Raw genomic sequence first — 26754 nt, 5'->3', positions numbered from 1 at the left:
TTGTCTTGAGAAAAAGGCTTCTCCAAATTCTCAATGCTGAGATCAGATACATCTCCTCAAAGGAGAGAGCTCTGATCTTTCAAACATGAGTGCTCGCACTTCAGTTCCCACACGTGCACAGTCCCTTTGCAGAGAACAGGACGACCCATGTGAAAAGAGAAACTTGCACCTTTTCTTTTTTTTCCTTTTTCTTTTTTTAGTACAGGGCAGTGGCCTTCACTGGCTAAAGGGACATTCACAGCTCTACCAGAGACACGTCTTCGGTGAGTAAATAGGAATACACAACTGCAAAAAACTGATCTATTCTGTATGGATACTAACAACTTCCTCGACAAGGGCCCAGGCAACAGCAGCAAGCCTTGTGCAGAGCCTTTGCCACTTTCCCCTTTGCGCATTGCCGGGTTTTACTCTTATGGTCATCAGATCCTTTCCTTGACAGTTTCTCGTATCAGAATTGCAACTGATCCTTCCAACAAGGAGGTATCTGAAACGACTCTTACAAGGTTGAAATAGTGTCTCTTAATTTTCAGACACAATTTACTTCGCTTCAATCATCAATCAACTCAGTGACTGATTCAGTCTGAACTTTCATCAACAGGAGTTTCTGGCAGGTTAGGGGGGTGGGGTGGGGGGACGAAAAATCCCCCAAAACACGCTTTTTCCAAGCCTGTGTTCTCATCACTTTGGTTTGAATTATGTTCTCCCAGAAGGTAAAATGAACGGGGTGTCCTTTTCTCACAATGCAAATTGCACATTAAAAACTTGCTCTAGGCTATGCTCTGTGCTTGCCTTTCCCAGTACTCCACAAAAGCACTACTACTTCTTTTTTTTTTAAAAAAAAAAAAAAAAATTAGCTGTGTGTCCTTCAAAAGGCACAATTTTTAAAGTTGATAACAGGTTAGTATACACAGACAAATAAATCATTAGAGCAAATTCTTGGCCCCAGACTCAGTGAGAGTTTTGCCATTGACCTCAACAAGGTGGTAATTTCACTCCTACTTTTAACCGTATTTCTTTATGGGGTCCTGTAGGGTTCAGCCCGCACAGTCCTGCAGCAGTTCCCTCCCCAAAGCCCTATGCACCTCCCAGAGCCTCACTAAAATTCCAATGCTTTTATTTAATCAAGCAACAAGCTTTAAGTGAATGAAACAACATTAACACTCTAACAGGTCTGGATCAACAGCATTAATCTCCCCGCAGTGGGGACCCAGGTAGATGCAATTCGATCTCTCCTTCCAGATGGAATAGGTCTAAAATTCACCAACAATGACTTCACCTCAACAGATACGATCAGTGCATCTATACAGGTCCATGAACTGCTGTAAATATTTCATGCTCTTGCTCAACGGATAAAATAACTGCTATTTCCTCATTATTTGACAAGTTATTTCTCTACTAGCTCCCCAGAACGAACTAAAGCTGTTCTTAAACTCAGTAATACCTAATAAAACAATTGGAGAAAAAAAGAAGTCTTCCTTCACAGTCTGTATTAAAGACACATTATAAATCCTTTACATGGGACTAAACAAAGTGAAATTCTAATAAATGGATAGTCGCCATAATCCAACAGATCAATAAAGACATCCTTGCAAGCAGTTTATAGCCATCTAGGACACCATCTACTAACGTTCTTAAAACCATCCAACACATGTTCAACATGCTTAAACATCAGCCAACCCCTTCCAAACTCATTATAAACAAATGCTGTCATCCTGTCTCTAGCCCATACCCACCGTATTCCCCTTGGAGCAGGCATGGGCTGCACAATGCTTGCACTGGTCCAGAGCAGGCATCTGGTTTAGGATTAAAGCTCCGAGATGCTACGAATTACTGACATAAAAATTCCTCCAAATCAGTTCACTCTCCTTGAAAATTTCTCACCTTTTGGGAGAATCTTACTTCTTATCTATATACACAGATACAAGGAGGGGATGGAGGCTTGGGACAGGCTCCTCAGAGTGGTTCACTGGAAACATGCACAGCAAATTAGGTATTATCTAAAGAAAAGCATCCAAAGGAGTGCAAGAAACACCTTCCCCTTCCCAATCCCTGCAGCCCTGCAGGCTTGGACACGACCCCTCTGGAGGTCCCAGGAGAGCAGAGTCCAAGGACGACTTTGTCTTTGGTGACCTGCTTGGGCTGCGCGACTGCCTCCCGGAGGGAGCTGCTGGGCTGGGACCTGCTGCCTGCTCACAGCCCTTCTCGCGCTGCCGCGGACCCTGCCAGGGCACAGGCTCGCTCGCAGCGCTGCTGCCCCGAGGGATGTTGCGGGGACCTGAGGCCCAGGTGCTGTGTCAAGCCAAAAGCGATGAATCTCTTTCACAATGGGTTTCTGACCCCTCTGGAGTGCTTGTGATATCCCTGAAGCTTTCATACAGGCTTGTTGCCCTAAGCAAATTCATAACTTATTTAAGAGAAGACTTTCACCCTTAGGCATAGCTGTCAAGCCTGCATTGCTCACATGCCTTCTGATGTGTACATGCCTTTTCACACAAAACTCCCTCACCCCGTACAACGTGGGTTTAAGCAGAAGCACAACTGGGATTTCCACACAAGAGAGGGGAGCATCAGGGTCCGTGCAATGCCGCGGCAAAGCTGCCGTCAGAGAGCTGCACCTTAGGGGAAGACAACCTTCTTCTATTTGTTCATAGATCTTAACTTCAGCATTTTGACAAGACAGAGCAGGGTCCCTAATGCCCTGAAAAGTAAATAGAAAAAAATGCTGTTCAGACAATGCCTCGGCTTCAAATAAAAACTCATCAAGGAATCCCCAAAAAGACAAAAATCTGAGATAAGACATGGATTTTCTCTAAGAAAGAGGAAAATCCCTCCCTGGAGTAATCAATATAAGGTATGAAGTCAGATCAGAAAGAAAAGATGAGAAGTTAGTAAAGGTGGAACATTAAGCCAGAAAAACGGATGAAACACACAGTCCCGAAATCTGGAAAGTCATAACAAAACACAAGGGACAAATGGGCTTGTCATCCACTGTTTCTAGCACACACACAGTAGATTTAGGTAATGCTTATGCTACAGACCATGGGTAGCTTCATGATGCACAGGTGAAAAAACAGCATTTTTGTGAGGCCACTCGCAGGTCCCTGCAGCGAGCCGAAGCGGAAAGCGCCTGCTGCTTCTGCTGAGTGATGAGCAGCCATCCTACCCCAGCCCTCAGCCCACCACGGACACCACAGAGCTGGCCCACTGCGCCCCACCACCCTCAGCTTATACAAAGAGCTTGCGAGCATCTGTCCCACAGGGAACTCCGGCATTTTGTAACCCATCCGTAGCGGAAGAGTTTTTCTTTCCTAAATTCTGGATGGAATGTCAAGTTCTGAAATTTCAATTTCGACAACTTAACAACTTCTACTGCTACCATGGCCAAAGCTACTCCCACTGTAAACGAATGTCTTCCTCTTGGATCTTGCCAGGTGGAGAGGGCCTCACTAATGGTTTCAGCTTCAACATGTTTGACATAGGGCAGTACCATAATTGTATTATTCTGACTGTTTCAACCCTTCTGCCCTGATGGCCACAAAATAACTGACAAGCCCTTACCTGCAGGAGATAAGACGAGACAACAGATGCACCGATGTGTGACACCCCGAGCACCAAACATCTCAGGGGAACATCTCAACAAAGGGAGCCGCTGTGAACCCAAGATCAGAACTCAAACTTTGGATGTCAGCACTGAATCAGTGAAATATAAATGGCAAGGCAGCAATACAGAAGTTTCTTACTTGCTTAGAAGCCATCCTGTCAAACTACAGTATCATTAAAAAAAAAAAAAAAAAACAGGAAGAAACACTGCACCTTGGAAAGAAGAGACAAGAAAAACTCCAACTGAGGTACACTTCACTTATAAAAGAATAAAGGGAATATATCAGCAAGATAAACATTAACAATTGGCTACAGATCAAAACCATTAGCTGGGTAGAGCTGACATAACAAGGCCAGATACAAGGCACCGTAGGCCTGTGTCAGGCATCCCGGATTTGAGCCCTATTGCTACGAGGTCTGAACTGTGGTCTGCGAGATGCAGCACCAGCCAGCAGCACTGCAGCCTGCCCCAGCCAAGGGGAGTCTGCAGAGAGGGATGGGGCAGCAGGATGCTGGCACCAAGACATGAGAAGCGACCCAGCAGGGGTGAGGAAGAGGAGGCAGCCATGCGCCCTGGTAGCTTCCATGCTCCAGATACCCCCAGCTGTTCAAGTACAAACTGGGGCCTCCCCTCTGCCCCAGGGGAGCCTCTTGGTGCCGATCCTGAGGGGGAGAAAGGGGGTGCCATGCCCCATCCCTGAAGGGCAAGAGGCTGAAGGGCCAAGTGCCACACTCTGCTTAGCAATTGCATTGCTTTAATCCAGTTGTAACCATCTGTCTGCATTTACTGGCCCCAGTAAACCCATGCTCTGAAGACATCAGTATGCTCCTAACCCTCATCTATCCAGAAAGAAACACATCAAGTGGACACTGAAGTGCAGGACATTTGTCCAGTGACTGCTCCACCAGTCAGGGCAGAGTCAGCCATTCAGAGACTCTAGAGAGATGTGGTAGGACACTTCAAGGAAATACTATGAGTTACCTTGTAAGCAATGCTGCATCCAGGAGGGAGCCCAACAATCAATACTGGCCTATCTGCTTAACATGGTACAAATTACTTTTCTAATTGCAGTTAGAGAAATCAACTCATTTAGAAAGTTTAAAACCCATCTTCTAAGTAACTGCAAACAGCCACACACTGTCTCTTTCTAGCAGCAAAACCTTTTCCCCCTTGGCAGCCCTGGAAGAGGGGCTGGTGCAGAGACTCTGTCCAGCACAGCTCCAGGTGCTCTCTGGATACCTCATCCTCATACCAAATGGCACATCCTCATACCAAATGGCATCTCAGAGCACCTCGAAGCAGACAGCAGGCTGAGATGGAAGAAATCTCTATTCTGTTTTGCAAAGAAGAGATATAGAAAGACCCTGCATGCCTCCTCCCAGGTAAGTTGTTCTCTGATTGCAAAGGGAAGAGAAGAAACATCAAAACACTCAACAGCTTTGCATCTCCAAGGTGTGTTAAAAGGATTCTCAAGACCATAAGAAGGCTAAGACAAATCTGGCAAATCTTCCCTCACATCCCTTCCTAAACATTTACAAGCTGGTTGTGTTTAGGCTGCAGCACAATGGACCCAAACTTCCCCATCTAAGAAATAAAGCTCAAGAGGGAAAGCTGCATGAGGACCAACACTGAACCCCAAAAATCCAGTCACTGGCACTGCAACTCCTCTCAGGATAATGGTGCAAGGCACCACACCAGCGGTGTAAGGGCTGCAAAAACTCCTATTACTCTTTATAGTAAGCAGCACAAGACTATATGGGGGGTTGTGCGTCAGTCATTCTCTGAGGGCCACTCCGGGTCCCACCTCTCATGTCCCACGTCCTGACCATCCTTTCCTTTTGGGTACACAATGTCTCCTTCTTTCTCAGCCAGTTTTACTCATTCTATAGCCACATCTCCTCTCTGACTCTTGAAAGCAAGGCAACCTCCACGTTCAACATGAAGCCCTCTGCATGCTAGATCTACAGCGAGTCCCAGCAGCAAAGAGGATTTGAGATCTATAAATAGATTTGCCCCTCACCACAGCCTCTTCAGGCCGCGCTGCCGTGGGGCAGGGCAGAAGATCCGCATGATCTCACAGCCCCAGAGTAGGAAAGAGGCCAGGACTGTCCATAAGAATGCTCTCACTGGGAGACTTTTTTTATTCTGCAAGGTTGGCCATTACAACAGATGTCTCCATTCCCTCAGGGTCCATTTCTGTTCCTCTTCTGACTTAAAAACCAATCTGCACTGTGCTTTCCCAGGGGAAACACAGGTTATCCACTGACAGCTCCTTCCTCTCCTCCCCACTCCATCTGAGTCCCATAACATGATCTATTTATTCAGCTACCTTTTTCCAAGCCCAAACTACATTTCAGTGATCATGGGGCCCTTCCACCTCAGCAGAAGACCCAACTTTGTCCCTCAGAGCTAGCCAGCTCCCTCCTGACCTGGCAAAGACAGGAGACACCTGAAAAGGCAATGGCAGAGGGAAAGCCTCATACCAACCACTGAAAACTTCTCCTTAGTGACATAAAGAGTTACGTCCCCCACTGACACAGAGCACCCTCTGCACTGCACAGCACGGAAAGGCGCTTTATAGCAAGTGCATGATCCAGGATCTGCAGAGTGCGCTGCAAAGCTTCCTACAGGAATGGCTCACCTCAGCCCACATAGCAACGTTTTCACGTACCCAGGCCTTATTCTTCGACTGGAGGTTCTCTCACAGCCCTGCAACGTGGCCATCCCCTCGTCATTGGGTCCCGTGGGCGAGGACAGCCAGCGAGGCCCCTGGGCTTGGACAGCAAGGGATCCAAGGAGGAGACAAGGTTTCCCGATGTGATTTCCCTGCTATGCTAGCCCCAGCTCGGACGGGCTTGCATGGTCAGGACCTGCCCTCCATAGGAAGGACAGCCACTGGTGCTTAGGCGGCATTCCTGGTGCCGAGCCGGTTGCCACGGGCCGTGCGGCTCCATCCTCCCCTGCCCTGCAGAAGAAGGGGGCTGGCAAACGCTTCCCCGCTCTCTGGAGTGAACAGCCTTTCCTTTCTGTAACCCAGCACCGAGAGCACTCCACACCTCCACGTGCCGTCGAGACCGCAAAGACGCAATCACGGGCTGTGCACTCGAGAGGATGCCAGAGCCCCGTCTGCGGACAGAAGCAGCAGCCCAGCGCAGAGCTGCCGCCCCGGGGCTGGCTCTGCAGCCCCAGGCGCTCGCGAGCAGCCTCGGCACTGGTATGCTTCAGCTCGCTTCGGCGGCATCCCAGTAGGAAGAGGAGCTCTGGCATGGGAGCTATTAGAGTGGGTGGCAGCAGATGGTGAAAACAGAGAGGATAAGGAAATAAATACAAAGAGGCTATCTTGAGGGGAGAAGTCACCACATCAACACTCTGTTGCTTACACAATCTTTTTCCCCAAAGCCTAAACAAACATTGCTCGGTTCCAGGCGTGCAAGCAAAAGGCTCTGCCAAACGTGGGAGACGGGCAGCCCAGGTGCACAAGGCACCGTGCCGCAGGGAGAGGTGGCCTGCGGCCTCACACCACGCTCGCTGCTTCATATCCTGACCGAATGTTTTTCAAATGGACCTCTACATCTTTGCAGGGAGTTTGCAAACATTTCACACCATGCTAAACATCAGATGGTGGCACCACTGCCTTGCTCTCACTTCCTTCCCTCTCACTCTTCTAGCTCCTGCTCTGCAGGAGCCACAGGCAGACCACGCACGACTTTCCAGCCATCGCTCCAGCAGTCCTGGGCTCCACGCAGCCATCCCCGTCCCCCCGGGTGCTGGGCCAGCCCTCCCGCCCCCGGTCCCTCCAGGCAGCCACCCTGCACAGCGCGTCCCAATTACCGCAGCCCCAGTTGCTGCCGCACCGTGCCACGTGGCCAGGTTGTGAACTCGGGGCTCCAAAGGCCTTTTTAAAAAGGTTGACTTATCCCCTTGTGCATGGGCACTGTAACGAGATTTCAGTTTTTATTAATGGGCCACTGCTTCCCTTCAAAATAGCTTTTCAGAGGCCAGAACTTGGAGATTTGCCCATCTGTCCATTTACGTTTCCAATGATAATGAATAATTAGTACTCTGTACTACTTTATTGACTTTCTTGGGAGGATTTTTACATTCTCAATACACAGCAGCTGGACATCACCACGACCTAGGGGACAGGCACCATTTTCTTCTATTTAGAAAACTGGGAAACTGAGGCTAAGGAGTGAGCCTGCACATCCTGCTTCCCAGCTACCCACTAGTTCAGTCGGGCCCTCTTCCAATCAGCCTGTGCACAGGCACAGCAACACCGTGACATCTGCCCTTTCCACAAACACCAATGAACGCTTTCTCCTGGTGTCTGAGAAAGAAAAGCAAGGGGAAGATATTCCTGAAGGAACATGGGGAGAGCCAGCGGCAGGTCTGCAGGGACTGCGCATTGCTGTCTCATCACTACACCAAAGGACCTTGTAAGTCACTGAATCAACTAGTAGTGCAGTCACTAATTTAAACAGAAGCAAACCGATCCCTTTCACAGCGCTCAGCTAACCTGGGAGAACAGGAGCCCATCTTTTCTGACCACTACCCCAAAACATCTGATTAACTGCTAAGTCTCTCTACAGTCTGCAATAGGATCATTTCTGCTTCTCGAGTCACCAGAGGCACTGTGCGAGGTCTCTCTGGTGCCTGTCCTGGCAGTGGTCCCTGACAGACCTCCAAGGAATGAGATGCCAGACCCAGGGAGGAAGCAGATCCGGCTACGGGTGGAGGAAGCCTGGCTAGCCGAACTCCCCCATACACACTCGCATACTGAGGACAACTCACTGCCAGCCCAGAGTCCCCCCAGCCTCTGTCCAAACCTCCCACCTGGTGCTGCTGCAAGAGTCCCCCACGAGGAGAGAGAGGGGGTGAAAGCGGTCTTTGACTGAACACAGGAGGTCTGGTTCAGGCAAAGGCAATTTATTATGTTAAGCACACCATTAAAGGATCTAAAGCATCAGAGCAGAGACGTTCCAAGGAAGGTTTTAACTTCCACAGCAAGGGGGCTCCTGGGAGTCCTCCTGTTAACGCTTTGCATGGGGGAAGGGGGGCTGTCTGCAACTGAGCCTAGAGTGAACATAAATGCCCCTCAGTCCCCTTTCAGCACTCATTTCAGTTAAATCATTACAGCCATTGGGGAGACTTGAGGAAGCAAAGCTATTAGTAGGACTGCAGTTAATTCTGGAGAAAGAAACAAGCAACAAAAGCAATAAACCTGATGGATGGCCTATGCAGATACAGTAATCCCCTCCCTTCTGGGCCCTGCAGCCTGGCAGGCTATCAGGGGTAAGGATGCTCACTGGAGAAACCCTCCTCGCCTAGATTTTGCATGGTGTCTGCTTGGGGCTAAAGCACTCCTAGACCGACGAGAGGCAACGGGCCACAGCACGCAAGTGGCAATGAGCTGGGAAGAGAGAAAGGCATCTTAGGGCAATGCCCCAGGAAAAAAACCCACCAAGATAATTGAGCATGTCCAAGCCTCACTAACTCACTCATCTCACCAAGAAAGCTCACGTTCATCTTCCTCACACATCCCCCTGTTGCTTCCACCTCCTTATCTCACGCTACGTGCACATCGCAAGCACTGGAAGGAAGGAAAGGAAGGTGACTACTATGGTTTTGCTTACCTTTCTAAAGCACCTTACACATCTGCGGGAGCTTGCAGAGAAACTTAGCAGCAGTAGCAATAGTGGTAGGGACACTAGAGCCACCTCAGGACACACCGGAGTCAGTCTGACTGGCCGGTACTACACCCACACTCAGAGAACAATTCCCCAGGTAACTGCTAAATAGGAAACAGCTGAACAGATATTAAGGGAAAAGCTCTGCAGCAAACCCCACTGATGCCTTTTGGTAAGAACGATGCAGCATGAGTTGAAGGTCCTGCAAACTGGAGGTGTCATAATTTATGAAATGCTAAACACCATAAAAGTAGTGGAAATAAGTATTATATTTGCTCCATCTACAAGTCTATCAATGTAACATCACAGAAGGCCACAACAGTTGTAGAGACTTGCACCTCTCCTCTCACAAAATATCAAAGCATGAGATAGCACGGACTGAAAACGGGGAAACCAGCAACAGACTGGCTGCGGCACTGAAACAGCCTCTCCTCCCTGCAGGATCGGGCTCGTTAAAAATGCCTCCAAGTCTCATCTGTGTAGACACTTGTTTCTAAAACTATGCAGTAGAAAACATCATCCCCTCCACTCAACTGACCTCCGAGCCCAGGCCTCAGGCGGTTGTCGTATCCATCCAACAGCCTGTCCAGGATGCGGGTGAAAATGGTGATGTTATCTTTGCTGTCATCAACAACGTCTGAAACATGCTTCTGCGAAAGCCTGGCACACGGGGAAAAAAGGAGAGAAAAAATACAATCAGAAGAGAAACCTATTCTTTACCTGCTCTGAGCACTTAAACTGAAAATAAAAGGATGCCTGTTCACGCCACGGCCTGCCACTGCGGCGTGGCCTTGGACTGCAGGATGCAGCACGCCCGCGGCAGGGTGACGCATGTACGAGACTTGTCGCAGGGAGCCCCAAATCCACTCCCGTCCCCGCCTCGGCCACCACCGAGAAGGCTGAAGGGTCCCGCAGCTCCCCTCCCCGAGCTCCCGCGCTCCGCACGAGCGGCACCACAGGGCACGGTCTCGGAGCCCTGTTTTTAAGGACACCCTGCCCCTGCACCCCTCAGCCAGCACCCTGAGAGAGAAAACCTTAGGAGCCAGAGGCTTTGCAAACCTCAGTTATTCCAGTGCCAGCTTCTCCTTGTAGGAGACGTGGCATAAACGATGCCAGTCGTTTACTGGGCGAGTTATTTACCATATCAAGTAATTCTCAATTACCCTGCTCCTGCTCGGAGGGGAGGCAGGCAGAAAAATAGGAAATAAGTAAAGCAGGCTGGGAGCTTGAATCCATCATTAAAACTCCCTGTGAACCGTTTCTGTAGTTTGGTGAACCTTCCCTGTTTATAAAATCAAATGAGTTTTCATGTTCCTATCTCTGTTCGATGCAAGAAGCCTGGAAGCCCCCAAATAAGATGATTTCCTCAGAGTATTTTCTACCCCAGGTGGAACAAAATAAGTAGCAAATTTCTCAAACAAAACTTGTCTCACCAAACAAAATCTCCAATGCAATTCTGCAAGCCCAAGAGGTTCAAATAACACATTTGCATTTTGCATCGTCCTTTCAATCAACAAGACAGGAGCCTACAAATCCTGTGGAAACCAGCCGTCTCTAAGAGAAGAGGCTGGAAGCATCTCGACAGCCCAGAGACCCGCGCTGTGCAGCTGTAAAGCCTCTCGGAAAGTCCTGCGGCTCCCAGCACAGCGTTCCCCAGCAGAAATAGCCGTTAGGACCAAACCAAATGGAAAGGGCAGATCAAGTAACACAGAAAACCACAAGAAAAACCTAGAGACGCCGCAGGAAAGATGGAAAAGGGAAAAAAAGAGACACCAACAAAGGCAAAAGAGACGACGCAGCGTAGACAGGCAGCGCGACCGCTGCAGAAACCCAGCCAGGCAGGACGACAGGCTGCCGGGGCCGACGGCTCGCCAGCAGCGGCTCAGGGGCCTCCTCAGGTGGGGGCAGCAGGGCTGGCGGGCCGCGCCGTGCTGCTGCCGGGGACGTAAGTGACAGGGGAGCATCGCCTTGATTCACATGAGCAAACACAGCAAAAGCCACAGAGGCACCGACCGAACCCGGGCGCCCATTGGGCTGGCCCCCCACCGCGGGCCGGCTCGGGAGGCGCCGGCAGCCCCAGGAGCGCTCTGCTCCGGCCCGTCTCCTCCCTCTCCGACGGCTCCGCTGCGCACGCGGGACAAGCCCCCGGCTTGGGGAAGTGACTTCTCGCCCAGCGAAATCCCCACGGCCACAGCTCAGAGTGACCGGAGGGGCTCGCGAGGATTTGGGCATGTTTCCGGAAAGTGAAGGTCTCTCCCAACCTCTGAGTTGCCACAAATTGCAGCTGTGGCAGCTGCGATCCAAAAACTTCACAGGAAACATTCTCTCAAGAGACACTCGTCTGATTATACATACTAAAAACCCCTCTGTTGTGTCGTATTTCGAAGTTTCTGGGCAGGAAAAAGCAGAAACCAGGAGGCAATTGGGCGGGGGGAAAAGGAAGGGGGAATACCAGCTAAGCAGGTCAACGCTTAATCCTGCAGTACCCCTCTGCTCAGACTGGTTACCCTTGACATCACAGGTCTATCTGCAAACACTCTGTGAAGGGTTAGCAGGGGTGAGAAGTAGCAGAGCTGGCTCAGAGGTGTCTATCCACACGTTTTCCCAACAGAAAATCCAGCCTCGAAAAGAAAAAAAATATATATATTTTCTACCAGAAAAAAATGGAAGAGGGGAAGGCTGTGGGTATTTTTAGTGTCAGACTGAATCAAAACTATTCAGCATGCTGAACCTAATTGAAATATTCCATTTGGGGCAAGTTTGGCATTAATTTGCATCTGCATCAGTGACCAAACACTTGAGGAGATTGCATTTCAAGTGCTTGAGGTCCATTTCCCCAGGGATCAGATCCCACTTCTCATTAGGCTTCTCCAGTTTTTAGCCAGGCAACCCCCACTGTCCCGGGAGAAGTGTTCACGCCACAAAGCTCAGCCAACAAAAGCCAAATGAGGGCACGAAGTGCTCAAACTACAGCTCCCATAAGGCACAGTGGAGAAAACAGCAACCTCCAGCTCCCAGGCAATATGTCAGCTCTGAAACATCAAAGCACTTCAGCATTATGAACGGCATCACAGCTTTTGAGACCACCCATTCAGAACGAAACAGTGATTTTCGCTTTCCCTCTGGCATCGAGCGCAAAACAAACTGAAAATATCTCGGCTCTCTGCGGAGAAGTACAATTTTGAGGAATCCCAGCAAACGCCGACCGGAGCTGGTGAAGCTTGCACTGTACCGCATTCAACGACACCATGGTTAAAAGCGATCTGTACCAGTGTCTGCTGATGGGTATGCAACACCCTGTAACTTATGAATAGCTAGCTTGCTCATGAAAGCTCACTCGTTAATGTTTCATAAGCTATCTTTAGAAATTTCCTGTAATATAAAGAGCAAGAGGGCAGATTTGTGTGAAGGAACTCCTGGTGGAGGCTCAGCAGCAGTGGGGGAAATGAGTTTACAAATTTCAAAACTGTTTTACTTAGCCCCACACGGAGATTGACTTCAGCATGAGCGCCATGGGATTTGCCCAGAAGGGACCAGGGAAAAGCGGTGCAGGCAGGGAGAGGGAACGGAGATGACGGGGAACAGCCAGCAGCGTCTCCCCCTGCACTGATCTATGGCACTTCCCCGGTCCAGCTGCAGCCTGGAGGGGCTCAGCTCATCTTAACACAGAGCCAAAGCTGCCCTTTAGCGAGGGGGAAAACGGGTCTCATTTATCCCTGGCAAAGCCCCAGCAAAGAAGGCAAAGGAACTGCGAAGTTATATGTAGTTATATGTGGCTCATGGTTTTAAAATAATTAAAAGCCCTTAGGCTTTTAACTTAAGAAAGAGGTTTAAGTGAATTTAATTAGGAGAGGCTCAGGTAGAAGTCATTACCTCTCCCTGCGCGCACGCTCTCCGGGGAGCCGGCTCCCACAGCGGCACACTAACGAGGGTCTCCTCGTATTCAATCAAGGAAACGAATCCCGGAGCCGACCGGAGCCTTCCCTGCGCAATGGGAGATAGGGGCCGGGGAGGGACGAGCTGGCAGAACCGTGGCGGGGCCGGTGGGAGCAGTGGGCCGCCCGGCAGGCACCGTGGACAGGACGCGTGGCCGCACGCGGTGCGAGCCCTGCCGCGGGCCCCGGGACACAGCCGGGCAGCGATCCCCAGGCACGTGCTGCCGCAGGGGCGGCGTGGGACTGGAGCCACGTCCCGGTGTGCGCAGGACGCGTTTGCCCGTGCACGGACAGGGGCAGGCAGAGGAAGGGGGCCGGCGAGAGTCGGGCGGAGGGCGCGCCTGGATGGATGACTGCACGCAGAAGGGTTAAGGGAGAGGGGCAGCACAGACACTCTTTCATACGCTAAAATCTTTGATTGCTGCTGGACGTGTACTCAGCAGACAGTTTGTGTGTCTGCACCTGGCATGCTCAAGGCTTTTAAGCTTTTTTTTTTTTTTTAATATATATAAGTCATGTATTATTTGCATGTCTCCTCAGCATATAGCACCTGCCTCCACAGGACCTCAAATAACGCTAACGTACATCAGCGAGCTCCGTGGCGAGGGAGCGCGCCGTCCCCAGGCGAGAGGCACGGGGACAGGGAGGAGGGCCACGTGTCACGTTTCCTGGCCACCAGAGACGCGGGAGCCCCAGCAGCAGGGAGAGGCGGCCACTGCTCCTCCCGCTCCTCCCGCTCCTTCCCCCCCCCCCCCCCCCCGGGGGAGGCCAGCTGAAGCGAGGCACCAGCAGGCCTCGGAGGGAAGGGGGACGAGGCTCAGCGGGGGACCGCCGGCCCCGGGGAAGGGCGCAGGCTCTTGCCGCCTTACCCGGCGTCGGCAGGGAGAGCAGTGACCAGGAGCAGGACGCCCAGGCTGGCGAGCGGGAGCGGTGCCGGTCCCGGGAGCAGCAGCGCCATGGCCTCCACGGGGCAGCGGGGCCGCAGCGTCTCCAGCACCTGCTGGGGGCAGAGAGGAGAAAAGAGGTTTTATTATTTACTAGGAGGAAAGCAACCAACTTCTTCCACTTTTTCCCCAGCAGGTCACCCAAACGGTGTTTTGCTCAGGTAGCCAGAAGTCAGCATTTCTGGGGTCTGGTGTTTGACGTCCCAAAGACCACGGAGCGACCAAAGGCAGCGCCACCCCCCGCTCACCACTGGCCCCAGAGCGTGCAGCACGGGAGCAAAGCCAAGCGTCTGAGATAAACCACCTCCCTGCCTTTTACCCCCTCTACAGACACTGATCCAGTCCTTCTTGCCCAGTTGCAAGCTGGCCAAGTCTTGCGAGGATGCAGCAAACACGGCTCCTGGCCACGTCGCTGTGGCAGGAGCAGCCCGACACCGCTACGGATGGAGCCGGGAAGGCCTGCATGGCACAGGCATGTGCACGCACACGCACACCCACGTTCACGCCACATCCAGCAGCTCCCAAGGGCCTTCAGCACCTTCCAGCAATGGAAAAAAAAACACTTCCAAAGTGACTGCTATCATCCCAGTGTGCCTTTGCCTCATACGGACCCCAGCCACAGGGGACCATCACCTCCTGCCCTGCTCCCCTGTCCACGCCAGCTTGGGGACACCCACACAGCAGAAGCTTTCCTGACATCTCAAATCCACATTTTCCAAGTGTCTTTTTCCAGACAGTTAGGCCCTCACTTCGTCCTGGTGATGACACTGCCAGGAATTATTATCAAGTTCACATGCTGAGGCCCAGGGTAGTGGGAGCGTTTGACTGCACCACATTTATAGTGTGTTCAGATTTTTCATTAATGCTCAGTTTTACTTTTATTGTGATGTTATTGCACACTTAACTGCCTTTTCTCTTTTATGTATCTCATTACGTTGCTGCACCTTGGAACAGTGCTGCCAAGCAGCAGCCAGCACAAACACAGCTCGTTGTGACATATCCGCTCCGTGACACCTCACATCAGGCACACCGGGCAATGCAGCCCGGGGGGGGCTCAAATCTGCAGCGGCCAGGCACAACTATCGGGCATGAACCTCTGGCCACTGACTGCTGAAAAGGAGCTGCCAAAAATCTTTTTTTTCCTCCCTTCAATGTGCCAAGAGGTGCAAAGAGCTCCAGTACAAACACGCTAACTATAGATAAGGTGAGAATAAAGCCCTCTGCCTCCGGCAAGCAGCGGCACGGCAGGGTCAGGAGGCCACCGTGCTAAACACGCCTCTATCCAGATTATGGTCTCTGCAGGGACAGAGCCCTCTCGCCAGCCAGGCAGCTCCGCGCCTCTGCAAACGCATCCTGGGCTAAGCAGTGATCTGCGCTGAACCCGCCGTGCCAGCAGGCACTTGTACGTTACTCATGCTGGCCAGAGCGAAGGGAACTGGGAAGCATCTTCCCAGTGCTCCTAAACCTGATCAACTGCTGACCGGCTTTCCTGCATCACCCAGATGCTGTGTGTTATATCGCAACTCTGCATTTAGCTACCTCATGGTCACCCTGCAATGCTCTGGCCCTACAGTTCTCCTGGATGCAGCACATAATCCCTGCTGTTCAGCTCAGTACGGCTCTAAGAGGACATATGTCAGCTGCCATGCAAGCAGAAAAATAAAAGCCAGACACCACAAGCTCTTACTCACCCACCCCAGGTTTTTTTCTGGCGAGTTATTCACTAGCAGTAGGCACAGGAAAAATTGCATTGGGCCCTGGTGTCGCCTTTGCATAGAGCGTATTTCAGAGGCATACGTTGCCTTTATTTTCCTCCCCATTACTCACTTAAAGCCTCAGCAAATATCAGTGCATGGATTAATTTAATGCGTGAGCATTTATCAGGGGATTTGGGGGCTTATTTAATCAGGATGTTACCTAAGGAAGTGCAGCCCTCACACTGCCAAAGGAGCAAACTCCTAACTGCGGCTGCAGGAGCATCTGGGCACGGGTCTATCTATGCTGCTGGCAGAGGCGAGCCCTGACTCACCAAGGCTTTGCTGGCTCCTCCAGCTGGGAAGGGACACAGTCTTGGAAATTGAAGTATTTGCTGATAAAGCACAAATTAGGAACTGAACATCTGCTCAGTGGGAAACTCCAACAGTTAGGGGAGACTCGTTCCAAATCAGAACAAGGAGAACTAAAATGTTGATGTTTCTTACAAGACAAATTCAAAACTCCTTCAATTAGCAGCTCCCTCAACAGATTTCCTTTCAACTTTATCCTTTCAATTCACTTTAACTTGCATATTGTACAATACGATTTAATTAAAATATTTTTTCTAAGGCAATTTCAAACACTAGCCAAAAGCAAAAAACACTGCTGTCCTCCCTCCCTCCCCCCCATTGAAAAGTTGCATTGAAATCAACACTTTCCCATTCAACTGTTGATTTCAAGAATTTGTTTGGGCAGAATTTGCACCGACAGCAGTTTTTGACTAGTGATACGCACACAAACCAGGACTCTCCTATTCTGCAGCAGGTGCCTCCTGGCTCTGCAGAAGCTCTTCTGTCCTCTGGGACATCTTGGATTGTCTTTTGCAGATTCAAGACCGGGACAACCGTGGGACAGAGCGGCTAACACAAAAGAGGACCAGACAACAAGGCAGCAGGGTAATTCCGAGTTTCGGCCAGGAACAGTGACAAAAGCAGGAACTACTTGCCCCTTCCCTGGTTTAACCTGCCTGTTTGTACTGAGAAGATCACAGCAATCATGGTCCCACCAAACCTCATCTGTGCCACCTTCATTCGTTATTACAGGGAGGTGAACAGCTGAACTGGCATTTGCACAGTCCTGCTGAGGAAGGCACTAGCCAAGGATAACAGGGCTGCCTAAGTAAAGTTAAATATGTGCTCAAGTCTCACATCAAACATCAGAACCAGTTCTGTACACCTGCCCTGAGAAAAAAGCAGCTTCTGCCCCTTGCCCCGGGGCTACTTTGCCAGCCACAGCTCCATTTTCTGGCACAGGGGATGCTGGCAAGGTGGGGCGTGAGACTACACGGGTGGATGGTTTGTTACTGGAAAGCTGTTCCTGTGGACTCAGGAAGGACTGCACAGCATGGAAAATAGCCTGGCACTGTTTTCTCTCTCCCTCTCTTTCCTTTGGTTCTTCTTTCATAGTTTTACCAGGGGAACCAGAGAGAACAGGCTGTGTTGCATTCAGCTTCCTCGCTCTTCTGTTCTCTTATGCTTCTGCTTAAAGACAGAGATGGGCTGAGAAGCAGACCCAGTCCTGAGGATCACGGCTGACATTTCTGACTAACACAGGGGCTTTAACAACCGTTCAAGCAACAAAGACCGGCAGCCTTGTGACCCCGAGGGGGGGCTGGCCGGGCAGCGCCGGGAGAGCTGCAGCCCGCCTGCTGCCCAGGGCAGCCTTCCCGGGAACGACGGCCCTTCCGGCGCTGCCGCGCACCACCCTCGTGCCTGCACACAAAACCACAGGAGGGCTGAGGCTGGAAGGGACCTCTGGAGATCACCTAGTCCAGCCCCACTGCTCAAGCAGGGTCACACTCTGGAGGGTGCAAGGAGGCCTTCACAGATGAGGTGTTTTTCACCTTTCGTATGGTTTAGGGGATCTTTCACATCTCCCCATGCACGTGCAGCTTAGACAAAGCCTCGTGTGATCACCATGGCACAACAGCTCCCACCGCCGCCTCTCCCCAGCTCTGGGGCTCCCTCTGCCAACTGCAGGGTTAGGCAAAACCTCCGCTGGTTCAGTGCTCTGTAAGCCTGACAGCTGCTGCCCGCACAGCCTCAGTAGGGGCAAGGCTTCTGGACCGGCTGCGTGTTAACACCCAGCCTGGTGTCAGACCAGTAACTGGGCTCCCCAGGTTTTAAGCACAAGAGTGGCTCTTGGAGAGGCCCTGCCCCAGAGCAGCCACCGCTGGAGGCAGACAAGGCAGCGAGGAGCCACTCGGCGCTCAGCCGCGATCTCTCCAGCGCAGACAGGGAACCGAAACACCCACGGCTCTGCCTGCGGGAAAAGCAGCGCCGGGGAGCCTCCAGCCTGAACTGGGGCTGCCCTGGCGGGAGATGCTTAAGCAAAATGCTATTCAGCCATCAGTTTTCCATCCAGGAAGGCTCCAAAACAGTCAACATCTTGATCTGAAATACCTGCAGGGATCCCTGATCCTCTGAGGGAAGGAAGGATGCAGGGGTGATGCAGGGAGTGTGTATTTATAACTGCATGTACCAGTGCTAAGGCCTGCTAATTGGATGGTAATAGTCCCGAGGAAGAAAAAAGATCCTCAAATCTCTTATTAGGCCTTGACTGAAAGGAAACTGCATAGTATCTGTGAAGAAAAAAGCAGAACGCAAAGGCTGAGATTTTTGTACCGGAAGAGGTTGGTACAGTTCCCTAGACTGACTCCTCTTTCACGCAACTTAAAGAACATCGCCCTATAACTTCTGGGTCCCTTCTATGCCTTCACAAGATGGAGTCTGTCAGGGCAGTGCGCCTTCAGAGCAGCTCCGCACTTCCTCCATCTGCCCATTGCTCATTTCTTAATGGCACAGTTAGCACATGCATTCATCACCAATTCTGCAGTTGCTGGTAACCTCCACAGCTGAATCAAATGCAGATTTCCTGAGGAGCCCTGCTAACACTTGGCAGCTGGAATTCAGCAATAGTTGAAGTTTACAGTTCAGTGCAGTCTGGATTTTGGCAGGTCTCTTTATAATCAGTACCTAAAGGCATCATAAACATACCCACTCCTCTCCAACACATGTAGTCTGTCCAATCTCTGGGGCATCATAGCAAAGCAACACCTCCAAGAGATACAGCCTCCCTGCTCAAGGTGCAGTTTTGGAATGCAGACCTGGAAAAGCCTCTTTCTCCCCTCCCCCAGGCAGAAACACACTCCAATCTCTTTTCCTATGAGGGTCTGGGAACCGTAAAGGTGCTGGTACCTTTTAGACCAGCAAGGTCCCCTAGTCATATATGAACATTGGGTATATCCTGATTTTGTATAGTGGGCTTGATCTTTCCAGAAATCCTTATTCCAGAAGCCATTAAATATTCTGAAATGCCTTCCTAGGAAAGAGTGATTAGCACAGGCTTACTGCTGACAAGGGAAAGACAGATAGTGCTCTAGAGCTGGAGACTGAAAGGTACGGCTTGCAAAAAACCTGGGAGATCAGCCCAGAGAGATGGAGACTGCAAGTAATGGAAAAGGAACGAAGAGATAGAGGTGCACAGATCCACTTGGACGTATGCGGGCATCTGTGAGGCAGTCACATTTGCATCTCTCCCAAGTTATTGACCCTTGGAAAAATATGTGGCCAAGGGAGAAATCTGATTCACTTAGTTATGGCCTCATCATGCAGTTGGCATTCATGAAGCAGCAGCCCAAAGGACACATCTGCCCCTGCTACTGCACCAGCAATGCTGTGTGTATGCAGCGTGGTCAGGCCAGCGTGCCCACGTGACAAGCACCAGTGGAAGCAGCCTCAGCTGTCGGAGTGCCAAGCACCTACAGCTCCCTTAACATCACAGCCCCCAGGCCCGCAGGGGCTCTGCGTGGTTGCCACATCAGGTATCTCTGGGCGGGCTGTCCAGAGAGGAATTAGATGCAGGACGCTAGCTGGAAAACAGACTTGGAAGTAGAGGCAGCCTCAGTCCAGAGCCCCAGATACAAGCACTTCCACACAGGGAGAGGAGGCAGATCCAGGTGCCAAGCCCATCCACCCACCTCTGCGCTGGCACATCCAAGCAGAGCACGCTAGGTGACTTCACAGCACCTGCATACTCATCCTGTAGGTCAGGTGCATTTGCACAGCACAAGCGGCTCCTTAAAGCCCTTCCTCACTGCACTGGAGCCTCTGCAAAACATGTCCCAGGCTTCAAGATAGGTCCTCCGACATCTCTCAAGGACTCCAAAATCGTCCAACTCGCAATATCTTTATAGGATACTGTGCCTCACCACCACGATCCTCTGTGGAAACACTAGCCTTGTGGTGATCACAGCTACGCCTCTTCCAGCTCCCGTTCTGGGTAAAGCTCCAAGCTCTCTGCAGAGACGGGCAGTCAGCAAGTGCTCTGTGCTGCAGCAGCAATAAACGCAGGAGATGGACATGCTGTGCTCTCTCCCCTTTGGGGAGGTTTTGCTTCAGTTCTCAATAATTTCAGCTAGAAAGGGCTGTCACTTGGATCAAAGCTATCTTTTTATTTAGGGGAAGAGGGGAGCAATGAGCAGACCTGGTTTGCCTGGCAGCCTGGGAACAGCAGAATAAGGCATCCCAGGTGTTTGACAGGACCTTCGTCCCGCTGGCTCTTCGCTGCCCTTTGCTCTAAGGTCCCCTGGGACACACACATACACCACACAACGGTGCAGGGACACAGCGGCCGGCACATGCACTGGACACGATCCAGCCACACCAGCGTAGCCACACTGCCGGCACCAGCGAGCGCAGGGAGAAAGCTGGGTTTGCCGCCTGGACCGAGGGGAGCATTCTGCTCCCACCATCCGAGCCAGTCCATCTGTCCCGGCCTGGGCTCCCCGTCCAGCACGGCCCTGTGCTGCATAGATGCACCCTGGAAAGCCAAAGCTGCAAGAGCATTCATGAGAATTGGAGGACAAGAAACAGGCGGCAGTACCTCTATCTACCAGAATCAAACTTGCTGTTTACTGTCTGCGTACAGAAGCAGCGCTGGCTCACAGCAAGAGGCACATGGCAGAAGAGCCAGAGTCTTCCTTTCAACTCACTAGCACAGAAACATTTGTGCTTTCCTATCTGAGAGAGGCACATTGACTAGTCCCCAAAAACACACTGCACAAGCCATAAACAACCCTCCCAAGGATCTGCCACACAAATAAGGTACGAAGCCCATGTGACCGTTACCAAACGCCTTGTCTGCAGCTCTGCAAGAGATGCCAGGAGAAGAGGACACTCAAAACAGGAGGCACAAGCGAAATTAAAGGTTCACAGCAACATAGAAATCTTGAGAGCAAGCCTTAAACTGGATCTCTTCTGCAGGAGGCTGGTGACAGTTAAACAAGCTCTGTGCCCAACTCAAAACCAGCTTTAATTTTTCAAAACAAGAAGCTGCTTGACAATTTTTCTCATCAAAACAAAACTAGTCCCAGTACTGCATCTCTCTACTCGAAAACACATCCAGAGGGACTGTGGAGAGTGATTCACACCCACAACTGCTACAGGAAACCATTTGCACTCACAAGTGTAACAAGCCAACACTGATTCACCCACATAATTACAGGCAGACACTGATTCACAGCTACTGCAACTGCAGACAGACTGACTCACAACCAAAGCAACCGCAGACAGACTCGAGCTCACAAGCACAACTGGAAATACAACAGTGCTGGGAATACCCACAGCCTGCAATCATAATGTGTGCGTATGCAAAACCCTGGAAATCTATCTAGCACCCTGACCACGCAAATTCAGCCAGCCAACGCTGCACGCTTTGCTGGTGTTCTTGACCTTCACCCCCACAGCTATGTTTCCTTCGCTGGTGGTACAATATCTACAATTCAACAATAATTCCTTCGCAGACCTTGCGTTTCCAAAGCACTATTGCTAAAGCCAGAACAAGAACAGTGCTGTATGATGCATATTCAGACATGCAATGCATGCACGCACAGTACATACATATGATGTCAGTCATCAATGTATGTTCACTTCGGTACCATGTATATGTGCACTGACTGTGCTGACTTAGTGTTTCCAGAATGTAAGTAAATGCAAGCCAAGTATAATACATTTAGCCCAGGGGCGAAGGAGAAGGCAAAAGACTCACCACTGGGCAAAAGCTTGAAAGGCAGGATTATTTACTACACTCTCTGGCTGGGTATGTAATTATGTCAGCATTCAGCCTGGGTATTGTGCTACTTTTTGTAAACAGTTGGCAGGAATACTCCTACTGAGATGAGGGGCTGGGCTTCTTCTCTAGTGCTGAGAGGGAGCAAACTGAAGAGGACAAGGTCTACTTAGAGAACAAGAAACTGATGAAAAAGAATGGATTAAGCAGAAAAAGAGGAAGGAGAAGGTGAGTGGGAAGTGGGACAGGTAGCAGCCTACAGAAAAAGAGGAAGAAAGGAAAGGAGAAGGAACAGAAAGAGGAAAGCTATATGATGCAGACTTACAAAAAAAAAAAAAAAAAAAAAAGAAAGAAAAAAAAGGAAAAAAAAGCTCCAGAAACAAGGAAAGGCAGCAATCTGCCAGCGCTGAGCGAGTCTCGCAGCAGTGCAGAGAATGCATCTGTGCATACCCACGCACCGAGCTCCTTGCTGCGTACTACAAACCCAGAGCCGATTCCCGGGGAGAGCATGCAGCCTCCAGGCAGGCACGTGCGACCGGACCCAGGTGCAGCCACTACCCCTCCAGCTGTTCCGATGGCTCTTGGAAAAGAGCAGGGGTGTAGGGTTTGCACTCTCCTGCCTCTGTGCACGGGTGCACGTGTGTTATAGGGGACCCAAACGCCACAGGGACAGTCTGAAGGGCAGGCAAGCAAGCAAACTCTGCCAGAACAACAGCATCAGATCCTTTATCCTCCATGATAAAGAAAGTTAAGAGACACACGACAGAGAGAACTTGCCTGAACTGTACCCAGCATCTTCTAGTTGTGGGCTGGACCTGCCTTACCACCTGTTATATTTCTTTTTCACACTCCCCATATGGAAATCAGATGACCCAGAGGTTAGGGAACAAGCCTGCTCTTTTGCCACTATAAAAACGACTGAGGTGAGCAGTGACTCAGAGCTGCTCTTGCCAGCTGGCCCATGAGAACAGGAGTCTCACCAGAGGGTCCCTGTTTCTGCCTGAGGATGCTGCTGCATTTGCAACCAGCCAGCAGATTCGGGGGAGAGACTAAGAATGCAACTGGCCAGGGAAATGAACTATTGCTTCAATTATACTTCTCTAGTCCAGACAAGAATTGCTCTGGCAGAAGGCAGAACAAGGAACAATGGATAAATATTGCAGTGAAGACTATCTAATGCTAAATTACATTACGCTACTCCTTTTGAAAGATCCATATCACAGTCCCAGTAACTCCGGGGGAGGGGGGAGCATCTGGAGCCCCTTTCCCTTTCCTCCCTCCCCAGCCTCAGAGCTTGCAGCTCTGCAAAGTCCCTTTGGGAGGGAAAGGGAAAAGAAAAGGGGGGTTCCTTCCCTCCTGATGCAGCATCGGTGCTTATCAGGCCTGGCTGCAGGATTCGGGGGAAAATTTGGCTTTGCTTTACTACACTGTTCTCCCTTCTAAACCTTTCCCCTATTTTTGCCATCCTGCTCTAGGAACTGGGGTCAGCATCATCCTCATCCAGACATTCTCCATCACAGCCTCTTACACCTCTTCCCACTCCTTAACCTGCTGCCATCGCACAGGCTGCGAGCAAAGCCCGGGGCGCTGCCCAGGCGCCCGCCCCGGGGGTCCCCCCTTTCCGGGGGGCCACTCCGCAAGCACCGAGCGGGCCCGGCGCCGGGGCAGCCCACTCTGCCTCGGAGTCGCGGCGGGGATCGGGCACCGCGGCCGCCGCCCGCAGCTGCGGGGGCGCCGCGGCGGAGCCCCCTCCCCGGGGCCGGTCGGGCAGCGGCCCCGCGCCCCCCATTGTTCCCCGCCCCGCAGACAATAGCCGAGCCGGGGGGGGGGGGGGGCCGCGGCAGCACCCGGGAGCCCGATGCCCGCCGGGGTGCGCACGGCCCCCGCAGCCCCCATCGCCCACCCGCCGGGGCGGCTATCGCAGCTCCGCGCAGCGCGCCCCGCTCCCGCGCCGCAGCCGGGCAGCGCCCGGGGCAGCAGGACTCGAACCCGCGCCCGCCGCGCCCACTCACCGCTGCCCCAGCGGGGGCGGCCGGGGCCCGCGCCGCGTCGCGGGGCTGCGCGCACCGCTCCGCACCGCTCCGCACCGCACCGCACCGCGGGGCTGCGCGCCCCGAGCCCGCCGCCCGGCCGGGCTGCCAGCCGCCGCCTGCGCGCTCCTCCGGCCGCGGCGCGGAGTGAGGAGCGGAGGGAGGGAGGGAGGGGAGCAGCTTCCCTCCGCCTTCCTCCTCCTCCTCCTCCTCCCCCCCCCCCCCCCCGCGCTCCGGAGGAGGGTTTAACCGCCCGCTTTGTGCGGAGCTGCCTCCCCGCAGCGCGGGCAGCGGCGGCTCCCGACAGCTACCTGTTGAAGGGGGACGCTGCCCCCGGCGCTGGGGTCGGCCGGGGCTGCCCCGCACCCCCCGCGCAAGCAGCGCTGCCCCCCCGCGCAGCCGAGAGACCCCGCCGCGGAGCGGGCTGCGCGGCCTGGCCCCAGGCCGGGGCTCCGAAGTTTGGCCCGCAACTTGGGGTTGCCGAGGTTTGCGTTGCGATAAAACGGCACGCAGAGACGCATTCGGAAGGAGGAGGAAGAGAGGTTAACACGCAGCAAGGGACAGGCAGTGGAAAGAAGGACCATTCAGCGTGGCGGTGCGGGGATCCCAGAGGAAGGGTAGCGCAAGCCGTGCCGGCCGGAGCTGCCTGGGCTGGAAAGGCTTTGCCGAGCTGCACGGTGGTGAGCTGGGAAGACAAAAGCTGACAGCAAGGCACACTCAAAATATACTATCCCTGCAGAGCTCTCCTCGCGAAACATGCACCGCAAGTCTCAGCCGCAGCTGTGACTCCACACTACGGAACTGTTCCTCCATCGCTGAGGGTTTGGGATGAGATAAAAGGACCCTAACTCCAACCACCTCTGACCACCTCAAAAATACCTCTAAAATGCCCTTGTTTTTGAGTACTTAAAAATAGCATGCAGGCACACTTCAGAGCAGGGGCTCAGAAGGAGGGAGACAAGAATGGTTAAATCTAGTCCAACTATCTGTTCTCTTGATTTTGGTATCTGAAACATGACGCAGTTCTTGCTTCTAGGAGAAAGTTAGAGCAGTGACTGCCCCACCTTATCACTGCAGATCTACATCATCCCAACTGTTACGAGACAGGAGCATTCATCATTACTTGTTCCTAGACAGCAGAGAACACGAGCTCTCTTTCAAAGCAAAATCTCAATTGTTTATGTTCCCAGCATGGCCTTTGCTAATCCCAGTGTCCAGAATTTCTTCCTGTTAGCAGCTGTTCAAATGCCAGGAGAGTTCTGCTTTCCTCTACTGGATGGAGGCCACAGGCAAGAGCTGGTGGGTCTCACATAGCCTCACCGCACAGATCAAGACCAACATTGCCAGGAAGGATTGAGCTTGGACCAACACAGTGCCACCATAATCAAATCCGACAAGCTCTTAGACCAGAGAAGGGAGAATCCTCAACGTTATTACGCTTGGGTCTCTTACAGGCACCTTTTGGCTATCACAAGCCATAAGTGGTTGAGATGAGTTTCTGCAGCCCTCAACACCACATCCAGCCCTAGCCAAAGGAAGTGAAATGCCCAGAGGACGGCAGCAATCGAAAATATTTTCTGATTTGTAAAAGATATTTTGTCAGAGCTGCAGACCTAACTTTTGAGAACCTGTGTGGACAGCAGGCATTTACATTGCCCTTGGACTGCTCCTGCATGAATGACAGCAATGAGCATATGGTATGGGGCAGTTCCCAGGAAAAAAGTCTATTTCTGCACTGGATTCTTCCTGTTACAAAAAAAATAAGGTGCCATGCAAGGAACTGTGTGCACATGCTAGCAGAAGGAGCTTTTTTATTATTCTCCTCAATTATAATAAATCATAGGATCTTAGGAAAATCTAGCAGCTGGAAGAGATCTCAGGAGATGTCGAATCCAACCTCTTACTCAAAGCAAGGTCAGCCAAGAAAGGGCCTGACAAGCAATGCAGGTTGGCCATACTTATTCACACTGAGTTTCTGCTTATTTCAAAGTTTCTTCCAAGGTACTCGTCCTTCCTTTCCTGATGTACACCTTTGTGAGTGCAAGGGCAGTAGGAAAGGAAGAGGGGAGAGCTCAGAGGGAGTCCCAGGGCGCAGTCATTCACTTCGCTAAAAACCTCAGCTCTGGTCTGCTGCTTTCCTCGTGGGAAGTGGCACTCCATCAGACATCACCAAGATGACCATGCACAGAGGTGGGACTATAGATAGGACCTGGTAACTCAAGAATATTGGTTCCCTGCAGGCTCAAAGCAGAGGTGGCCCTCATATTTGTTCTCCCTCCTTTCCAAACTGACTCAGCTGCTGGCACGAACCACCTTGGGTATGAGAACAGGCATGAAACAGAATCAGCAAGACGGGTATATCCGGAGACAGAAATGACTCAGGATTTTTAAATGGCTCATATCAAGAAACATTCCAAGATTTACAGATTTAAGTAGTGCTAACAATAGTCACAGACAACGGAAACCATGATCCTCTGGAGGCCTGTTCATCCATAAGCGACAGCTATGCAGGGTTCCCCAGGAACAACATAATCTCACTCCACCATCAAAGATGCCCTCCCCAAGGACTGCCTCCTTTGCTCGTTCAGTGCCTTGGGTCTCCTCTGACACGGCTAGCAGCCTGAAATAGTCTCAGGCACCAGGCCTAAATTTTATCCACTTATCCTATCAGGCCACTAAACGATTGCAAAATCCCAGACAGAGTCCAGGTATGGCCTTGCAGCAACAAACTTC

At 51.7% G+C, this 26754-nt stretch overlaps 1 protein-coding gene across 5 annotated transcripts in view; it reads right to left on the bottom strand.

Annotated features, from left to right (window-relative positions):
- The window catches only part of GABRA3 (gamma-aminobutyric acid type A receptor subunit alpha3), an 83943-nt gene extending 59818 nt beyond the window's left edge, over positions 1-24125 (bottom strand). For 4 of the 5 annotated variants that reach the window (XR_010391042.1, XR_010391043.1, XM_064518270.1 and 1 more), the window contains exons 1-3: positions 24004-24125; positions 14093-14223; positions 9827-9948 (exon numbers count right to left, since the gene is read on the bottom strand). Coding sequence is in view for 3 of the 5 variants with exons in the window: in XM_064518270.1 (XP_064374340.1) it covers positions 9827-9948; positions 14093-14181 (211 nt within the window). In the remaining 2 variants the exon portion in view is untranslated. The remainder of the gene's footprint in view (positions 1-9826; positions 9949-14092; positions 14224-24003) is intronic. The other variant, XM_064518271.1, reaches the window with a different exon arrangement.
- Between the last annotated feature and the right edge of the window lie 2629 nt (positions 24126-26754).

This window comes from Dromaius novaehollandiae, chromosome 11 (assembly GCF_036370855.1).
Source record: "Dromaius novaehollandiae isolate bDroNov1 chromosome 11, bDroNov1.hap1, whole genome shotgun sequence".
In the NCBI taxonomy this organism is placed as follows: Eukaryota; Metazoa; Chordata; class Aves; order Casuariiformes; family Dromaiidae; genus Dromaius; species Dromaius novaehollandiae.
Note: the sequence above shows the minus strand (reverse complement) of the source record. Positions and strands in the feature narration are given on the sequence as shown.